This window comes from Cervus canadensis, chromosome 16 (assembly GCF_019320065.1).
Source record: "Cervus canadensis isolate Bull #8, Minnesota chromosome 16, ASM1932006v1, whole genome shotgun sequence".
Lineage (NCBI taxonomy): Eukaryota > Metazoa > Chordata > Mammalia > Artiodactyla > Cervidae > Cervus > Cervus canadensis.
The window spans coordinates 56,907,319-56,927,719 of record NC_057401.1 but is presented as its reverse complement, the minus strand read 5'-3'; the positions used below and the strand labels follow the sequence as shown (position 1 = coordinate 56,927,719).

Below are 20,401 nucleotides of genomic sequence, written 5' to 3'. Positions count from 1 at the left end.
TCTGTCTCCCCTCAGGGATGGCTCACCCCGCTCCGTCTCCCTGTGGGGACGCTCACCTTGCTCTGTCTCCCCTCAGGGACTGCTCACCCCGCTCCATCTCCCTGTGGGGACGGCTCACCCCGCTCTGTCTCCCCACGGGGAGCTCTCCCTGTGGGGCCACTCACCCCACTCTGTCTCCCCTCAGGGATGGCTCACCCCGCTCCGTCTCCCTGTGGGGACGGCTCACCCCGCTCTGTCTCCCCACGGGGAGCTCTCCCTGGGGGGCCACTCACCCCACTCTGTCTCCCCTCAGGGACGGCTCACCCCGCTCCGTCTCCCTGTGGGGACGCTCACCTTGCTCTGTCTCCCCTCAGGGCCTGCTCACCCTGCTCCGTCTCCCCTCGGGGGCCTCTCCCTGTGGGGCCGCTCACCCTGTCTCTCTGCTCCTGCAGGTCTGGATCGACGCAGCCATCCAGATATGCTTCTCACTGGGCGTGGGCCTTGGGGTGCTCATCGCCTTCTCCAGTTACAATAAGTTCACCAACAACTGCTACAGGTGAGCCCCGGGCTCTGAGAGAGGCCTGTGGAGTCCGGCGGGGGCGACTGACCCTGCGGGGGAAGTGTCCCTGACTTTGGGAAACTTTGTGTCCCTGGGTGAGGGGAGGGGAAATGAACTGTGCTTACAGCCCCTTAACCCGCACATGGAAATGAGACCGGAAGCGACGGGCCAGTGCTGGTTCCTGCTGAAGGGAGGCTTTGAAGCAGGAAGACACTGTCCCCACCCTGGGGGAGGCCTCTCGGCCCCCCCCAGGCCCCTCCTCTGCCCGGCTCAGCCGCCCCATCCTCCCAGCATCCAGGGTCCGGCTGTTCACCCCTGTCCCCAACAAGGAAGGGCCTGTTCGTGTCCCCACCCGGCCTTCACTGAGGGAGCCGGGGCCCCCGGGGTGCCCCAGACCCCGCGGAGCCCCCCGCAGACTCAGCACCAAGACAGGCAGGAGCTTGGCCGTGGCACGTGCCAGAGCCCCAGCAGCCTGCCAGCCGGTGTGGCCCAGCCCAGGAGGACCTGAGTGGCCTGCAGCCACTTGCCGGCCCAAAATCCTTCTAAAAACACAGAAAGGATTTCCTCCGGGACTGTTTTCTTTGACCTTTGAGCCAGTATTTGTTTTCTTTCATATCGTGAGGATAAAAACGCAGTTAAAAATACAAAGGCAGTGTGCACAGCAGAATGGCCAGACTGACCCCTACCCAGAGGTCCACACAGAGGTGGCGTCTGCATGGCAGGCCAGACAGCGGCTCCCGAGCTCACCCTGTGCCCACCCGGGTCTCTGAAGGTCCTTGCGCTCGGCACCAGGGAGGGCTGGCCCCGCAGCGCCCCCTCCCTGCTCTGAATTCTCGGCCCTCAGAGTGGGGTCCCCGGGCCAGCAGCCCTGGACCCCCAGGCATGTAGAGGGAACACAGCATTGGGGGCCCACCAGACCCATCCCGTCAGCACCTGCATCTTAACAAGTTTCCTGGGAGGCATCTCCAAGCCCTGCCTGGCAGCCCTGTGGGTCAGGGTGGGGAGCCCGTGGTCACCTGGGCTGCCCACCGGAGCCCAGCTTTGCCTGTGGGATCGTCTCGCCATCAGCGCTGAGTCGAGAGTCCCAGGAGCCCCTTGGTCCCCAGGCAAGCGTTGTGGCCAGCGCCCAGAGCTGCTCAGCGGGGGGTCCAGGTGGGAGGCTCACCGCTGTCGCCGGGCGCCAGCCTCCCTCCCGCAGGGCAGCCCAGGACAGGCTCTGGGGTCACAGGAGGGGCCGGCCTGCCCGTCTGGGGAGCGCCCCCAGCCCGCCGGCACCAGACAGCCAATTACGAATAATGACGGGAAATTGCAGCGGCGCCCGGCTGGGCTGGGACAGCGTGTCTTGTTCCTGCAGAGACGCGATCATCACCACCTCCGTCAACTCGCTGACGAGCTTCTCCTCCGGCTTCGTGGTCTTCTCCTTCCTGGGGTACATGGCCCAGAAGCACAGCGTGCCCATCGGGGACGTGGCCAAGGACGGTGAGTGGTGAGGTCCCTGCCCTCCCGCTCCCAGCCACCCAGTTCTCAAGTGCTTCCCTGGAAGCTGAGAGGGATGCGCACGGGCGCCCAGGGCCCTTCCCAGGAGCAGCTGACGCAGCGGAGAGCAGGGTACCTGGGCGCCCGGCACCTGCCACCTCCACGCACTCCCAGCTCCTGCCCCCTCGGGCCAGCCTGCTGGACGTCCAAGGCCGGTCGAGGTTGGTCCTCAGCCCAGGGCTCCTCGCAGAAGCCACTCGGGCTGCAAGGTGAGGGTCCGGTTCCCCTCACCTGGTGGGGGATGTGCAGCTGAGGGCCTGGAGCCGTTCCAAGCGGCACAGACGCCGGACCTCGGTGTGGTCAGCCAGAAAGAGGCTGGGCTGGCTTGGATGCCAGCAGTTACTCTGTTCAGAAGCTTTTCCTGCAGCCCTCCAGGGGCCTTGGCATATACACATGGGAGTAGGGTAATAGCACAGAAACCCCCAGAGTCTCTGGCACATGGAGGCGACAGAGACCCCTGTTCCCAACCTGCTCACCCAGCCGACGCGGATAGGAGTGTCCGCAGATGAGGGGTCAGAGGAGGAGAGTGGGCAGCAGAGTCGTGGGCACCGGTGACTGGTGACATGTGGGTGACATGGGGAGCAACCTGGGCCAGCAGGAGAGGACTGGGGGCCCTGGCCCAGAACAGGGTGCTGGAGGGCCCTGATTGCTGTGCCCCTGGGCATTCCGTGCAGGGGGAAGGTCTGCTGGTGCTAGATCCTGGGTGGAAGGCATGACTGAGGCAGTTTGGAACTGGGTCAGTCCAGGACCTGGGCCCGAAATCACTGCTGGCCCCGTTGGCCTGCAGGGTGCTCCTCTCCTCCTGGGTCTTCTTACTCTTGAGCAGGAGGGTGACATTAGCAGAGCAACCAAGGAGAGCAGAGGGCTGATCCCACCGGCGCCCTGAGCTCTCAGCGGGTCAGCCCATCAGTCCATCTGTAGAGTGTGGGAGCCCCACTTGGAAAGAGTGGGGGACAGAGTTTGGAGCCGGGCGGACAGGCCCCTCTGAGTCTGGCAGAAAAGCTGGGGACCCGGATGAATTTCCACGTGCTTCCAAATCCACTCTTTCCTCCAGGAAAAAAAATCCAATAAAGGCAGGAAAGGGAACCTAATGCAAATAAGGACGGAGCAGTGGAATTTACTCACCGTTGCATTTATGCATTTTCACCGGCTTTTGCCCTTTATTATGATAAATAGCAATAGTTTGCAAGAATCCCCATTAACCCCTGAAAGTTAGCTGACTGTCTTCATTGCATTTCCCAGAAAAGCAAAGTAAATGTCATTTATGGCTCTAATTCTCAAGAAAACAGGGGGAAATATTAACCCAGGAGCAAAAATGAGAGGTGAGGATACTGGCCTTAGTTCAGCCAAGCTGATGGGCATCTTCCAGGCTCCTGGCGCTTAGACTTTAGGGCTTTTCAAACCATCTGCCTGTCCCCCCTGCATCAGAAACTTCACTCTTCCCTGCGGTGTTGGGAGCCCCAGAGGCCAGGTCAACACCAGGGCCCCTGACAGATCTTGGAGGTGGAGCCTGGCTCCAGCCTTTGATGCTCTAGAAGCATCAGTAAGTGCCCGTTCAGTTCCTATCGGCTGATGCCTGACCCAGGCCCCACTGAGAACAGGGAACCAGGAAAGTGGTAAGTTGTACGTGCATGAGCAAGCTCTCAGAGGCCACGCAGCACTTCTTGTAAAACTAATCCTGAAAGTGATCAACTGGCAGTTTCCTGTGGGGATATTCTTTACTCTGGGGTCATTTGCAGTCAAAGTGCCCGAGTCCTGACGGCTCCCACCCCTCCCCACCTCCACCCAGATCCCACCTGCTGGGGGTGAGGGAGCTGGCGTGGCCCCGGTGTCCCCACTCCCAGGAGTGTGTCTGGGAGACAGTCCGAGGGGACAGAACCATGCCGTGTTGCAGGGAGCACGTGGAGAAGGCGCGCTAAGTTGTGGCATCTCTGTAACAACATGTGGTTTTTAAAGATCACACTTAAGAGTCGTATGCTGGCACAGAAAAGAATCTACCGTGTGGGCTGCCAGACCGCAGCGAGCGTGAGTGTGAGTGTGTGAGCGACAGGCACAGGAAAGCAACCGGGAGGCCCCCAGGGTCTGGAGGGAGGAAGCACAGGGCCCCCCGGGCAGCCCCTCCCGCCCTCCCCCTGCTGGGGTGCCCCCTCTTCTGGGGGCACGGGCTGTGGAAAGGGTCGAGGGCTAGCGGGGACGGAGCAGAGCCCTCGCTCCAGAGTCCTGGGCCCCGAACTCAAGGAGGGAGGGCTTTGCAAGGAGAGCAGTTTTTGCACCGCCTTAGGGCCGGGTTGTGGGCGGGCAGTACCCGGAAGGTCAGCGGGGGGTAACTGGAGGGTCTGCTCTCAGGGCCAGGGCTGATCTTCATCATCTACCCCGAGGCGCTGGCCACGCTTCCGCTGTCATCCGTCTGGGCCGTGGTCTTCTTCGTCATGCTGCTGACCCTGGGCATCGACAGCGCTGTGAGTGATCGCCACGCTCCGCAGGGGCCGGCCAGCCTGGAGACCCCTGGGGCCCCACAGTTCCTGGGGAGGGCTCTTCAGACCACTCTCCCCTGCTGCCCCTGGGAGCGGGGCGAATCCCGGGCAGGGGAGGAGGGAGTAGGGTGCTGCAGGAAATGGGGGCCACACAGCACCCAGCGAGGCCCGGCCTGACTCCAGCTTTGCCTGCCCCTTGTCCACCGGCATGAGGGGGTGCCCTTTCAGGGTTGGGGGGGCAAAGGCTCCTGCCTGGCCCACTGGACACCCATCCTGGGGAGGCAGACTCCCCCACGCTCCTCCTCCACGCGGCCTGCTGGGGACCAGCAGCTGAGATCTCAGGTCCCGTGTTCCCCCCCAGCTTCCTGGAAGGAAGAAGGAGCCCCCAGTCCCTCCCCTGTGAAAGCTGCTTCTCCCAGTCAGCCTTCTCACCCGCCCCCTGGGTGGACACCACCCGTGGTGGGTGAGTCCCGCCAGCAGCACTTCCCAGAGGAGGTGGTCCCAAAAGAGCAGGGCAGAGGCTTCTTGGAGGCCAGGCTTCCTGGAGACACCCCCTCCGGACAGTGCTGAGAGTCAGGAAGGCCACGTCAGTGAGGACACAGCCAGTGACCAGGCCAGGCCTCCTGGGAACAGAACTCAGCTGTGCCGTGGGGCAGACACTTGCTCAGAGAAGCCGGGCGGAGCTGAGCCTTTGTGGCGATGCAGGGCGCGGTGTGACTCTGGCCCCGCAGCTCCCCACCAGAGGGCGGGACGCCAGCCCGGTCCTCCGTCTCCATCGGCCATGTCGGGGGAGCAGCCCTTGGGGGCCGGGGGTGCTCTCTGTCCCCCAGACCCCGTGTGGCTCCCGACTGAGCACGTGGGTGGAGACGCCACAGGTGGCCTCCAGCCGGGCAGAGGGCCGCCCCACAGCCCCCGCTCTGTCCCTGCTGCAGATGGGCGGCATGGAGTCTGTGATCACCGGGCTCGCCGACGAGTTCCAGCTGCTTCATCGGCACCGGGAGCTCTTCACGCTGCTCGTCGTCCTGGCCACCTTCCTCCTGTCCCTCTTCTGTGTCACCAACGTGAGTGCCCGCGCTTCCCCAGACGCAGTCTCGGGAGCACCCGCTGCCAACAGAGCGGGGCACCCCCCACCCCCACGAACAACCCATGGCCTGTGATGATCTGCGGGTGTCCGTGCTCACACACACAGTGGCCTTGAGTCAGGCAGGGCGGCGCCCACGGTCACTCAGAGCCGCCGCGGTCGCACGCAGGCCCCGGGCGCCTGAGGGCCTGGTCTCCAGTGTTTCAGCACCTGGATAGCTCCCTGCGAGGCGCCATTGGGTTTGTGGGGCAAGAGGGTTGGGGGGCTTCCCTGGGGGCTCAGCTGGTAAAGAATCCACCTGCGATGCAGGAGACCCTAGTTCGATTCCTGAGTTGGGAAATCCCCTGGAGAAGGGAAAGACTATCCACTCCAGTATTCTTGGGCTTCCCTTGTGGCTCAGCTGGTAAAGAATCTCCCTGCACTTCGGGAGACCTGGGTTCACTCCCTGGGTTGGGAAGAACCCCTGGAGAAAGGCAAGGCTACCCACTCCAGTATTCTGGCCTGGAGAATCCCATGGACTGTATAAGCCACATGGTCGCAAAGAGTCAGACACGACTGAGTGACTCACTTTCACCCAGGTTTGGGGCAGTTCTCTCCGGGGGCAGGGGTACAGGGCCTAGGGTCCCCTTCATCACAGAGGCTCTGCCATGGCTGGCATTTGCCGGTTTTCATCCCTAACTGTACCAGGAACCCTAGAAAAGTGGGGGAGAGGTTGGTTGTTTTGTAATAGCCAGGTTCCCAAGTGGCTGCTCGTGGACTGAACTTTAGTTTCTTTCCTGAGTGACACTCCACAGAGAGAAAAATAGAAGGTGTCTGTAAGTTGGCACCTCAGGCCAGGTTGATGTTTTGGGAGGAGCACTTCTGTGGGCAGGCTTGAGTGCCGGGCACCCCGAGCTTAGCGGATGCTCCCCTCCATCCCCCTGCCCAGGGCGGCATCTATGTCTTCACGCTTCTGGACCACTTCGCGGCCGGCACGTCCATCCTCTTCGGGGTGCTCATGGAGGTCATCGGGGTGGCCTGGTTCTATGGTAAGAACAGAGCCCTCAATGGGACAGTGCGCTCCCACCGGCGGGACCAGAGGCTCTGCTGGCGTTGTGAGCGGTCAGGCCAGCATCCTCGGGTTGGTCACTGTGGCACCCAGCGGCCCTGTGTCGTGGGCAGTGTGGCATCAGAGCAGGGCTTGGCCGAGGCTGTTTGGTTGGATCCTTGAAGGCAGTTAGCTTGGACGGCACCCTGAAGCTCCCCCTGTGGTCAGGGCCCTCGGTGTGACCCTGGGCTGGGCCTGGAGGAGGAGGGCGCGCTCGGCTCTGGGTGCCGCTGCCGGTGGAGGCAGTCTCTGTGCCCCGCTGAGCACAGCCCCGGCACCAGGGAGGCAGGGGAGCTGGCCGAGGGGGCGTGTCACTGGGCACAGGTCACCAGGGCCCTGAGCTGATGGGAGGGAAGAGACAGTAATGTTCAGTGCGTGCGCCAACGCTCAGTCTCAGGCCGGAGCTCCTGACCGCACGACGGCTCCACCGGACTCCTGACCCACCTCTCCCGGGTCCAGCACTCATCCGTGCGTTAGGACTGGGAGCCCCTCAGGGTGGGGGACCAGCTGGTCGGCAGGTGGCCCCCAGAAGAGGCTGGGCCCAGCCTGCAGCCGTGTGCCCCTGCCCCTCCTGCATGTCCACCGTGTTTCCCTGGATGTCCTGATTCAGGTCTGACAGCAACAGCAAGCCGCCCTGCAGAAGCTGTGTCCTTCCCGGCCCGCCGCCCGTACCCCCCCCGCCCCCCCCTGCTAGCTCTCCGTTTCTCTCCCGGAGCTTGGGTCCTGGTACCGCTTGGCTCACCTGACCAGGCGTCCTTGAGGACGTTCGCCATGAAGGCCCAAGACAACAGGCACACTGCTTGCACGTGTGTGCGCTCCAGCCAAAGCCAGACGTCTGTGCTGTTCAAGAACCGCAATCTTGAGGCAGCCCTGGTGCCACGTGAGGGGTCATGGCCTCTGCTTCAGCCCTGGAATTATAACCCGAAAAGCACTCTAGCGTTGAGAGGCTTAACCGACAAATAGTTCGTATTCCAAGAACGTTTTTCCAATTACATTTCCTTTTCTACAGAAAAGGGAAACATCAGCCTCTCTGTACTTTCATTGACACCTGGAATCAATACCTAGTCTACAGTTTTAGATTGTAATTTCCCCAAATCAATCCTGAATGTCCATTGGAAGGACTGATGCTGAAGCTCCAATACTTTGGTCACCTGATGTGAAGAACTGACTCATTGGAAAAGACCCTGACACTGGGAAAGACTGAAGACAGGAAGAGAAGGGGACAACAGAGGATGAGATGGTGGGATGGCATCACCAACTCGATGGACCTGAGTTTGAGCAAGCTCTGGGAGATGGTGAAGGACAGGGAGGCCTCAACTGCTACAGTCCATGGGGTCGCAAAGAGTCAGACACGACTGAGCGACTGAACAACAACATCCCAAAATAAAACCTCAGAGAAAGAGAGAAAGTGCCTCAAAGGTATCCAGCAGCCATGAACACCACAGAGCTGGTGGAGGCCCAGGGGAGCTGGCCTTGCCACAACCACACGCTCCCCAAAGCCTCTGAAGGCAGAGACCGGGCTTTCTGCAGACAGCAGTTCACACCCAGAGCAAGCCGGCCTCTCAGTGCCCTGAGGTCCCTGTGGTCTCCGTACGGGCCGGCGTGGGAGGGGCTGCCTGTCCCGGAGCTGCCCGAGGGGCCCCGGGGGACACCCCGTCTCTGTGGGCCTTTAGGTTCAGCCTCCACCCCGCTTCCTCACTCCCTCTCTGATCCAAGGTCTGGTGATGGGGCCGGGTGTGAAGAGGGAATCCTGCATGGAGTTGTCTCTTTGATGTCCCTGTGTGACGTGAGACTGTCCGCGGGGCGGGAGAAATCAGCGTGAGATCTGGAGAAACTGGCTCATCCAGCTTCTAGCAGGAGCTTTCCCTACCATATGATGATTGTATACGTGTAATGAGATATAGTTCAGCCCTAAACAGTGGGACACTCGGACAGCTGCTCCTGCGTGGGTGAGCGTGCAGGACGCTGTGCTCGGGGACACGAGCCGGTCACAGAAGGACAAATCCCCCGGGAGTCCCGGGAGGTCCCTGGACGGGCCAGGGTCACAGAGGCTGGAAGCAGGACGGGGAGGGGCCGGGCCCTCAGCTGGGGAAGGTGAGGAAGGCCTGGGGATGGTGGCGGGCATGGCTGCACAGATGACTGTGCTTCAGGCCGCTGAGCTGTGTGCGCACAGTGGTTAACACGGAAAGCTTCAGCTTATGTATGTTTTACCGTGATTTTTGTAAAGGAAAAAAATGTTCATTACAGAGGGGAGGCAGGGGTGGCCGTGGGCCTCGGGGAGGAGGGTGGGAGCCCCACAGGCGCTCCCTTGCGGTCGTCAGTGACGCAGGGTCACCCTGGGGATGTGCACAGGGGCGGGCGCGTGACCCCCCAGGCGGCCTGGGCAGCACCGTGCGCCGGGCTCCGGGGGACGGGGAGCCTGTCTCCGGGCGGGCCGCGCTGACGCCCTGCCTGGCCCCCTGCAGGTGTGTGGCAATTCAGCGACGATATCAAGCAGATGACCGGGCAGCGGCCGAGCCTCTACTGGCGGCTGTGCTGGAAGTTCGTCAGCCCCTGCTTCCTCCTGGTGAAGCCCCGCCCCCTGCCCCCCGCGCCCCGCCCACCCTCTGCCCACTCCGGCCCGCCCACCCTCCGGCCCCCTCCCGCCTGCCCCTGGGCCAGCGGGGGAGCATGTGCCTGAGGCTGGGTGAGGGGCTCCCCGCTGTTACAGGACACCCCCCCAGGGGCGGGAGTACGCAGGTCACGGAGCTCGGCCGGGAGGGCGGGCTGGCCCCCCAAACCCTTGGGTCTCCTGAAGGCGTGGCCCCCACCCTGGGCCCACCAAGACAGCCGGGCGGGCGGCAGGGTGGTCCTCACCCGACTGAGACCTGTGAGCGGCTCTGCCCGGAGGTCTTCAGCCGCCCTCTGCCTGGAGGCGGGGGGCGGGGAGTCAGCCTCGGGGTCAGCGGGTGCTCGGCCGCCAGGCGGGACGGGAGTGGACGGGGTTCACACAGTGCGGCCCGGGGCTCCCCTGCACGTGCAGCGGCTGCTCGTGGTCTGGGCCGGGCCGGGCAAGCTCAGGCTCGGGGGCAAGGACCCCTGCGGCCTGTTGCGTTGGAACCCGGCCGTGCGTCCACACCACGGCTGCAGGGCCGGGTGGCCGCGGCCAAGTTCCGGTGGCTCAGGAGCCCTGACTGTCCCCCCTACCCAATGGGGCCGTCCAGCCCTGAGCACAGAGGCCAGGCAGATGGGGACCAGCAGATCTCAGCCCCCGCCCCCACCCAGCCAGCCCAGCGCCCCGGATATGAGGGGACGCGGGCAGCCCCGACCCCCAAGGGCCAGCAGGAGAGGACGTGGAGCAGAGGCGAGGCTCCTGGTCCAAGCCCACTCAGGGGTCACCGCTCCTGCTTCCAGAGCGAGGTGTCCTGCTTCTCCCCACGTGGTAACCCGGGGATTACGGAGGGCAGCGAGAGAGCCCCTCCCATCAGCCCTGAGACGCAGGGGGATGTGCCCCGCCAGCGCCGGGGCCCGCAGCCCCAGGCTGTCGTGTGGGGGAGCCTCCTCCAGAGTCCCCGCTCGGGAGCCCCTGGCCCCAGCTGCCCCTGACCCTGTTGCTCGGTTTCAGTTTGTGGTCGTGGTCAGCATCGCGACCTTCAGGCCCCCGCACTATGGAGCCTACGTCTTCCCCGAGTGGGCCAACGCGCTGGGCTGGGCCATCGCTGCGTCCTCCATGTCTGTGGTCCCCATCTATGCCGCCTACAAGTTCTGCAGCCTGCCTGGCTCCTCTCGGGAGGTGAGTACCTGCACGGGGCCCCCTCTCCTGCTCTCCCGCCGGATGCGAGGCTGTTGGCGAGGTCAGGTGGGAGTTGCAGGCCTACTCCCACCGGCTCATCTCAGACTAGCAGGAGAGTCTGGAGTGGGCGGTGACCATGCTAGGCATGAGGGCTGGGGGAGGGGGGGCGGGCACTGTGCCTGTGTGTGTGTCTACACCCGTGTGTCTCTGGGTGTGTCGTGTGTGTGAGCCTGTGTGTCCTTACGTGGGCAGGCACATGTGTGTCCTCGCCTGCGGGTGTCTCTGGGTGTGAGCACGCCCGCTCTGCATTGTGCAGACGGCCATAGTCTCAGGGTAGGGACCAAGTACGCACCATTGGTCCCTCGGGACCAAGCCCACCCAGGGCTGAGCCAGGGCAGCGGGACTGCTAGGCAGGACCCCCGTGAGGGCGGAGGTGGCTAGGCCTCTGGGTCAGGCCCACTGCTGTGTCCCCTGTGGAGCAGGGTGTGGGGGGTAACCTGTGACCCGAGCACAGGGGTCTGTCTGCCTCCCACTGTGGCGCTGGGATTCCTGGAAGAAGAGATGGAGGCTGTGGCCCCGCACGTGCTCTCGGAGCCCTCAGACGCTGCTTGGTGCCCGATCCCAGTCTCTCTGAGGAACACAGGGAGTGAAGCCCCTGGCTGTACCCCAGCAGGTCCGAGCGTTCCCCGAGGGCCACGTGGCATCTCTCTGGCTTGGACGCAAAGGCGGGGGCCCCTCGCGGGCTGGCCCATCCCTCAGTGTCAGGCAGGCCCAGCCCAGGCCCCTGCGGCTGCAGCAGAGCCGGATGGTGTCAGGCAGTGGAGGCCCCGCTCACAGCCCCCTCGCTGGCCTCCGGGGGGCAGCCCTGCAGAGAACTGGCCCTGGGAGAGACCCCTCTGTGTGGGCTGGGGAGGGGGGCCTGCAGGCCAGTGAGCTGGACCTCCCGCCAGCCAGACTCTGCTCCCTAGAATCTCAGCACTGAGGTGGGGGGGTCAGTGACAACCGGGGGGATGCCCAGCCCCAGACAGTCCATGGTCCAGCTGCTGAGAGGCCCGGGGGGAGCTGTCCAGGGGGACAGGCAGCGGGTGGGGAACCAGCATCCCCTCTGGCTGTGAGAGATGGATGGTGGGGCCTCCCGACCCCCACCCAGCGGGAGCCCAAGGAGCTGCTGGAGCCTACAGGCCCCGCTGTCCGCAGGGCCCGCCACCGAGACTCCACGCCCAATCCTGGTTCCCTCCGGTCGGCCTGGACTTTGCTCCAGGGTCTAAGGAGACCTGGCCGTCAGCCCCTGCCCTGCGTGGCGGTCACCCCGGGCCTGCCCACTGCGCTGGGCCGGCACCACGGTAGCCCCTTCTCTTCTAGAAACTGGCCTACGCCATCACGCCCGAGACGGAGCACGAGCGGGTGGACAGTGGGGAGGTGCGCCAGTTCACGGTGAGTGCCGCGGGGGGCTCCTCCCGCCCCAGGACGCCAGCGGCGGCCACAGGCGCTGCTGTGGACACTGACTCAGACACCCTGCAAGGGGCATGGCTGGGCGGGATTAATGGACAGAGAACTTGACTTACGGAGACTGCAGGGTGGCTGACTTGGCGCAGGACACACTGTTCCAGCTTTGTCTTCTGTCTCCTTCCTTCCAACTCTGATGTCTTTATTTAGAAGAAAGTAGAAGACTTTCATTAATCTACTCTGTCACACCTTAACTAACTTCTTAATTTAGACCCTGGATCGTTAATTTTCAACCTTTCTTCTTTCCCCACATAAGCATTCAAGGCTAAGAATTTCCCACAAAATACCCTGGTGGCTGCATTCCATAGCTTTTAACATAGCATTTTGTTTATTATTTAGTTCTAAACATATTTTAGTTTTCGTTGTGACTTCTTCCACCCATGAGTAGCTTGTAACTCTGTCTGAAATCCCCAAATACATGGGGATGGCCTATTTTTTGTTATTCATTTCTAAATTAATTGTATTGTGTTCAGACACCTTTTTACCCGTTCTTTGAAGTCTGTTAATGCTCCTTTGTGGCCAAGTACCTACCCAGCTTTTATAAATGTCGCTTGTATCTTTAGATGAGATGTCTTCTCCAATTGTTGATACACAATTCTCCTTCTGTCCATTAGATCAGGCTGGTATCTGTGTTGTTCAAATCTTCCACGACTTTGCCCATTTCAGCTCTGTTCGGCCATCAGTAATCAGGAGACATTTACGGAATGTCCTACCGTGAAACCATATTTGTCCGTTTTCCCCTGTAGTTCTACTGGATTCCACTTTATCTGACCTGAACCAGTTTTCTGGGACTGATATGGGCTCAGGATTATCAATCTTCCTCGTAACTCAGCCTGTCCTCTCGCCCTTGAGGTGCTTTTGCTCTTAAAGTCCTTTTTGTCTAGAGGACTATAGCTGCACAAGGTGTCTTTAGAGTTTACGTAAAACGTCTTTTGTAATCTTTTAACTTCCAACTTTGCAGTCATCCTAAAATTTAGGTGTCTTTTGCAAACCTCGAATACACTGAAATGTTTTAGTCTGGCAATTGGGCAGATTAGTCTATTTACTTTTGTTAGGATTACTGATATAGTTGGGCTTGATTCTGCTATCTTTTTAACTCTTCCATTTTTTGATGTTTATTTTTCTCCTCTATTGTCTTTTATGATTGATTTTGGAGGATTTGTTTTCTTATTCTACTCTTTCCTCTCTATTTGTTTGAAACTTATATGATTTATAAATTTTATACTTGTTTTTAAAACAAGTATATTTCTTGTTTATATTTAAAACAAGTATATTAAAACAAGTGTATTTCTTTTAAGATTTTTTTGATGCGGACCGTTTTTTAAGTATTTACTTATTTGGCTGTGTGTGGTCTTTATTTGCTGACACAGCTCTGTCATGTGGGATCTCTCATTGCAGTGCACGGACTCTCTAGTTGTGGCAGGCGGGCTCCAGAGTGCACGGGCTCAGTAGTGGTGGCCCCCAGGTTAGTTGCTCCACAGCCTGTGGGGCCTTAGTTCCCTGACCAGGGACTGAACCCACGTCCCTTGCGTTACAAGGCGGGTCTTACCCACTGAGCCAACCAGAGAAGTCCCTGTAACAAGCATGTTTCACGTCAAGTATAAAGTTAAGCATTGTATGAACCCCCATCCTGATTATCACACGGACTTAAATTTTCCTCCTATTGAGTAATGATGCTAATAATAATTTTGGTGTTTAGTCGCTAAGTCGTGTCTGACTCTTTGTGACCCCATGGGCTGCAGCACACCAGGCTTCCCTGTCCTTCACCATCTCCTGGAGCTTGCTCAAACTCTTGTTTGTTGAGTCAGTGATATTATCCAACCGTCTCATCCTCTGCGCCCTCTTCCTTTTGCCTTCAGTCTTTCCCAGCATCAGGGTCTTTTCCAGTGAGTGAGCTCTTAATTAATAATGAGCTATCGTTAGCCAGTGTTGCATTTATGTCTTTTTTAACCCGCAAATTAGGCACTGTTATTATTGTTATCGCTGTTTTCTCCAGAAACTGCTCTGGACGAATGTGCACGTCCGGTGTTTATCTGTTCACTGTACTTTTTGGCATCTACCTCTTTCCTTGCAAGATCAATTTCTTGCCTCTCAAAAAGTGTCCTTCGGACATTCCTCTAAGGGAGTGTTTTTTAATCTGTTTATTTTTAATTGAAGCATAATTGCGTTACAGTATTGTGTTGGTCTCTACCAACATCGTGTATCTGTGAGTGTCTTTACTTTGCCCTCATTTATGACAGAGTTTGTGCAGGCATGCGGTTCTCGATTGAGTCACCGTCTCTGGGCATTCTGACGACAGGGCTTCTCCACCTGCCGCCCCACAGTCCTGCTGGGACGGGAGGTCCTGTGGGGCGGGGTCTCCTGTGGGCGGGGTCTCCTGTGGGGCGGGGTCTCCAGTCCTGTGGGGCGGGGTCTCCATGTCCTGTGGGGTGGGGTCTCCTGTGGGCGGGGTCTCCTGTGGGGCGGGGTCTCCATGTCCTGTGGGCGGGGGTCTCCTGTGGGGCGGGGTCTCCTGTGGGCAGGGTCTCCATGCCCTGTGGGCGGGGTCTCCTGTGGGCGGGGTCTCCAGTCCTGTGGGGCGGGGTCTCCATGTTCTGTGGGGCGGGGTCTCCTGTGGGCAGGGTCTCCATGGCCTGTGGGGCGGGGTCTCATGTGGGCGGGGTCTCATGTGGGCGGGATTTCCGTGTCCTGTGGGGCGGGGTCTCTGTGTTCCCGGGACCCGTCCAGCTTCCTTTACCTTTGGGGCTGGTTGCAGTCTCCCTGTGATGTGTCTGAGCACAGATTTCTGTTATTTGTATTATTACAAAACTGTCATAAGTAGTTTTATTTACGTATCCCTCCCAGAACATTTTGTGTGTCCGGGGTCTGTAAATTCTTGTTGTTAGTGAGTTCTGGGAGCTTTGCAGCTGAATGTTAAACCTCGCCCCTCACCTCTGTGCGACCGTCCTGGGCTATGTGTCTGATTGTCTCCCTGGCCCCTCGGGGTCTCATCCTCTGCCAGGGGTCTTTTAGGCTCTGTGTCCAGGTGCTCCATTGTGCATTGGCCCCCGCGTGGCTGTTTCTCATTTATTTAGCCACATGACAAAATACACCCTTGTGAACGACCGTGCAAGCCCCGCCTTGACAACAGTTCACACCCCCCTCCCCGCCCGCCTTCCTCTGCCCCTGGAGTCAACACCACCTCGATGCAGATGGTCGTCTCCTGGGCCTTTTCGGCTGCGCAGTTATGTGCCATCTATGGGTACCGCTCGATTCCTGAGAAGTGGACTGTTTGGTTTCTGTCGTTTTTAACTTTATTGAAAGGGCTTCATGCTGAGTCCTGGAGCTCATCTCTCCACTGAGCGTAGTCGTGCACCAGGATTCATGCTTCTTATACACACAGTCCCTTGAGCCTCTTGGAACTGTGAGTTTACAGTTCTCAGTGTATTTGGAAATATTTGCTGTCATTTCTTCCATTTTTCCTGCCTCATCACCTTCAAGGGTTCCGGTTACACACTTTAGGCTCTTTAATTCTCTCCCTCTGTGTGATTCATTTCGCGTGCTTTCTGTTGCTTTTAGTTCATTAGCTTTTCATCTCAGTAAAGCCCTATCTGCAGATAAGCCCACCCTGGATCTGTCATTTCACACACAGTAGTTTTCACCTCTAGAAGTCCACCCTGGACATTTTATGTCAGTCATGCCTCTGCTTACCTCTCTGGATGTGCAGTGCAGGTATGATCACTGTGCAAGGCCTTCATCTGCCAGTGTTAACATCTGTGTCTGTTCTGGGTCAGCATCAGTTGACTTTTCTCATAAGATGTTAAATTTTGCTGATGCCTTGCATGTCTAGTCATTTTTAACTGAATTCTAGATATTGTGAGTTTTACCATGTTAGAGCCTAGATATATTTGTGTTCCTTTATATATTCTGGGGGCTTCCCTCGTAGCTCAGTGGGTAAAGAATCTGCGTGCAATGCAGGAGACCTGGGTTCAAGCCCCAGTTCGGGAAGATCCCCTGGAGAAAGAAATGGCAACCCACTCCATTATTCTTCCCTGGAGAATCCCATGGACGGAGGAGCCTGGAGGGCTGCAATCCCTATGGTCACAAGAGTCGGACACGACTTAGCGACTAAACCACCACCAGATATTCTGGAGCTCTGTTCTGGGTCATCACTGAGTTACTTGGAGACACTTTGATCTTTGGGGGACATGCTTGTGAAGACTTGTTAAGTGGGACCACCACAGCATAGGATGTGGGGCTCACCGCGCTCCTGATACTGGGGCAAGACCTTGGGGAACACTCTAGTCAGCTCCCTGAGAGCCATGAGATGCTGCCACCTGGCTGTGGGGCAGGCTCAGCCCCCAGTCTCTAGGTTTGGGAAATGTTCCCCGAGTCCTGCTGGGAGGGTCTCTCCGGCCTCGAGTGCCTGAGCGTTCAGCTGAACCCGTGTGTCCCCGTGTAGATACCCAGGGCTCTGAGTGCTGCGCCCGCCCCTCTGGAGCTCCGGCCTGTGGACTGCAGCCCCCTGGGGCTCTCCCACGCTCACCCCATCTCACTAGCCCCCGGGTTCACTGCCCCCCCGGGCTCCCTGCCCCACGCTGCTGCTGGAAAGTCCCTGGAGGCTTCGAGAGGGGGCAGCTGGATGCCTCATCCTCCTGGTCTTTCTCGGCATCTCTGTCCTTTGTCATCCAATCTCCTGCTGTCTGAAAATGCATTATACATATATTGTTCATTTTAAGTGGTTTTGGATGGTGGAGTCTATTAGGTCCCCGTTACTCCATCTGGACCAGAAATACCATTGTTTCTCCTTCTTTTTGGCTGTGCTGCTTAGCTTATGGGATCTTACTTCCGCATCTAGGGACTGAACCCAGGCTCTCGGCAGTGAAAGCCCCGAGTCCTAACCACTGGACCACCAGGGAGTCCCTGGACCAGGAATCTCTTTGTCTGTCTCTCTGGCCATTCTCTCTGACACTGCCCTGCCCATCTCCCCGTACCCCCCATTGTGAAAGCTCCATCACCTCTGACACTGCCCTGCCCACCCCCCATACCCCCACTGTGAAAGCTCCATCACCACCCCCTTCCGGTGCCCCTTCACTGGCAGGGGCCTTGTTCGCGTCTGCTCGGGAAGCAGCCTTTGGCCTCTGAGCTGTGCGGCTCTGGCCGTGTCCCCTCTTAGCCGTCTCTCACACGGCTGCCCAGCACCCTGAGGGTCGCCCGCTCTCTGGTCCAGGGGCCTGAACTGGAGTTTCTGGCTCCTGCTGCCCACTGCCGTGTTTCTGGTGTCCTGGTCGCCGGCTCACGGCTCGAGCTGCCCTTGTGGGACCTCTGAGAGGCCTCTTCTCCATCCCAAGAAGGTTGCCTTGGTCTTGTCCGTGGCTGGGACAGAGGGCCGCTTTACCCCGGGGCTGGGTCTCAGCTGGGGGTCCCCAGTGTGCCCCCCACCCCGGCCTCAGCGCTGGCCTGAGGTCACCACGCAGCCACCGCCCCGGCCCCGGCCCCTGCTGCTCCGTCCCCGCCAGGCCCTGCCCTCCAGCGGCCTTCGGGGCTGTAGTGTGTCCTAGGCCGGTCCCCCAAGGGTGGGGGAGGGCCCTGCAGTGGAGCCGCCTCTCCCCTCCGCCCCCGCCGGCGATGGCTGGCCCTATCGGAAACAAGCCCTGCTTGTCTTTGTTTGGAAATGCTTACAAACACTCGGTTCTTGCCATTCAGTGCGATCAAATGGCTTGTGCTCAGAAACAGGCTGAACTAACAGCTGGGTAATCACAGGCAATGACATCTGTGGACAGCTAAATAGGGGCCTGTCCACCTCACCCGTCCCCCGAGCCGGGAACAAGGCCGCATCCCGCACCTGCGGGGTTGCACAAAGCAGCCGGCGCTGCAGGGCGCAGGGCTCCCTCGGGGCGGGACCGGGGGCCCCAGGAGAGAGGCTGTGGGACATGGGGCTCCCCCGGGATGGGACGGGGGGCCCCAGGAGAGAGGCTGCGGGGCGCGGGGCTCCCCCAGGGCGGGACCAGAGGCCCCAGGAGAGAGGCTGCGGGGCGCGGGGCTCCCCTGGGACGGGACCAGAGGCCCCAGGAGAGAGGCTGCGGGGCGCAGGGCTCCCCCGGGACGGGCCTGGAGGCCCCAGGATGAGGCTGCCGGGGGCCAGGGGGATCACAGGTTGCGGGTGGGCTGGCAGTGTGCGCTCTGGGACCCTCCCAGGCCTGCAGCATCTGGTGTCTACCCACAGCGGAGGCCACGGCGCCCGGGGCCGTGGGGCCACGTTCTGGCCCCTCGAGGCCGCCATGCTCTTTGTGAAGCGGTGACTTGCCTCCAGGAAGCGACCGGGGTGTCAGGTCTGTGGTGCCCAGGAGCTGCCCTGGTCCCCGCCCCCCCAGCTACGGCAGGGCCCCCAGCCCAGGAGCCGCCTTTGTCCAAGGGGCACCTCACTTTGTGTCTCAGCAAACACTGTTTCCTTTGCAGCTCCGCCACTGGCTTGTGGTGTAGGCGGATGGAGGAGGAAGGAAGACCTGCTGGGTGCTGTCGGCGAGGACCAGGGCGAGGAGGGCCGCCCCGGACACGCACGCGTCTTTCCCTGGACAGGCCGCACCCTCTGTGCCCTGGGGGCTGACCCGCCGTCCACCTGTCGCTGTGTGACCCCCTAGTCTGTGCTCGTCCCGCAGGTAGAAACGACTGCGCTGTGTTCCGTGCGTTAGAGCCGCCGCCTGCCCCCGCCCCCTGCCAGCCCACCAGGGCCCCCTGGAGCTCAGGCCACAATGCTGGTCCGAGTGTGGAGGAGAAATAACAATAATTATAGGTTACGGGTTCTCTGCTGAGAATCCCAGCACTCGCAATAGCTTCCTAGACCCTCTGTTTTGCTCATATTAAAAAAGCCAAGTATCATGTGTGGCCTTCTTGTGCAGCCGTGAAATGGGAGAAGCCACACAAAAGGTGACGCGGCTTGTCCACACATCCCCACATCATATGGGTCCAGTCTGAGCCCCCATGGGCAGGGGCCTGGGTGGGAGGCGGAGGTGCTGCCTGTTTCCTTGTAGCTGAGAGAAGATTCGATAAAACCTGTGTGGACCCCCACTGTCCCGCCTGACGTGGGTCCCAGTCAGCTCACGGTCACTGCACCACGGACCCCCAGCCACAGAGAAGGCGAGCTTACCAGGAGCAGGGGCGCCCCTGCGGCTTAGCCTGGATCCCCCAACCTTGGGAGGGAGGCCCGGCAGCCCAGCCGTGGCTCTGCTTTCCTTAGGGAACAGCTTTCAGAGGCGCATTGAGCCGGGGATCAAACCCGCGCTCAGCAGGCGGGGCAGATTTCTGAAGCCTATTGGCTGATGTTGCTGAGGTCGCTGGAGAGGACGTCAGGCTCTGGCGGACGCCCTGCTGGCCTCGTGCCCAGGGCCACGGGGAGGCTGGCAGACAGGCCCACGGAGCCCTCTCAGCCGTCTCTGGGAGCGGCCCAGGCCTGTGGAACCGGCTGCTCAGGGGAGCCACGGGTGGACTGGCGCGCGGGTGCGGGTGTGGCCAGGAGGAGTCAGGGCCCCGTCCTTCCCAGGAGGGCTGAGCACTCGTAAGAACACCCGTGGTGTCTGCATCCGTCTGCGTTCATGGTGGCCTCTTGTGTGTTCCACCAACAATAAAGAAACCTGCGGGAGACGGCCAGGGCTGTGTGGCCGCGTTCCTGCCCGACGACGTCTTGTCCCCGCCCCAGGCAGCTGCCTCGGGCCCCAGACACCCTCCCTCGAGAACCCCCTTCACTCACCTCCGCCCGCCTAGAGGGCACACAGCCCTGGCCTCCCAGGTCTCCTGGGCTCAACCCGACCCACCCGTGGCCCCGCTGCTGTATCCCCCTGTCCCCCCATCTGTCCTTCCTCTCTCTCAAGCCCTCGTCTGCCCAGTCAGCTCCCCTGCAGGCTCCCCGGGGGTCCAGACCCCGGCCAGGCAGGCTGACCGTGGCTACTGCCCAGCCCGAGCACCTCTTCTGGGGACACGACACCAGAATCCTGAGTGGCTCCCTGCCTTTGGTCCCTAAGGATCTCTCGTCCACTCTGGAGAAAGAGGTCCTTCTAGACGCCCGTCAGCTCTGGCCACAGCCCAGAGAGCAGCCTTGTGGTTTGTCATTCTGCTCGGATGTCACCTCTGGGGGTCTGCTCTGACCTCTGCTTCTGGGTTCTGCCCCTGGTCAGTGCTCATGAACCCCCACTCTCCCCAGCAGGTTCCCATGGAAGGGAGAGTGCTCAACTGTCTCCCCAGTTTGAGCAGGAGCTCCCCCAGGAGCAGGGGCTGAGCTCATCTCGTGCGTTTCTGCCAGTGTCTTAGAGCTGGTACACAGTAGGCATGGCACTCGATTTATATTTACAGATGAGTGAGTTAACAGGGAGGGGGTACGGGTAGGTGGGTGGGTGGGTGGATGGATGGGTGGATAGAAGGAGGAAATGGAGAA

At 60.3% G+C, this 20,401-nt stretch overlaps 1 protein-coding gene across 2 annotated transcripts in view; it reads left to right on the top strand.

The window, feature by feature from the left end:
• The window catches only part of SLC6A3 (solute carrier family 6 member 3), a 34,606-nt gene extending 15,754 nt beyond the window's left edge, over window positions 1–18,852 (top strand). The window contains exons 7-15 of one of the 2 annotated variants that reach the window (XM_043489121.1): window positions 432–535; window positions 1,893–2,017; window positions 4,421–4,533; window positions 5,481–5,609; window positions 6,558–6,657; window positions 9,182–9,282; window positions 10,321–10,488; window positions 11,851–11,922; window positions 18,433–18,852. In XM_043489121.1, the coding sequence (XP_043345056.1) occupies window positions 432–535; window positions 1,893–2,017; window positions 4,421–4,533; window positions 5,481–5,609; window positions 6,558–6,657; window positions 9,182–9,282; window positions 10,321–10,488; window positions 11,851–11,922; window positions 18,433–18,456 (936 nt within the window). In that variant the 3' untranslated portion in view covers window positions 18,457–18,852. Of the gene's footprint in view, window positions 1–431; window positions 536–1,850; window positions 2,018–4,420; window positions 4,534–5,480; window positions 5,610–6,557; window positions 6,658–9,181; window positions 9,283–10,320; window positions 10,489–11,850; window positions 11,923–18,432 lie in introns of both variants that reach the window. The other variant, XM_043489120.1, reaches the window with a different exon arrangement.
• Window positions 18,853–20,401: the final 1,549 nt, after the last annotated feature.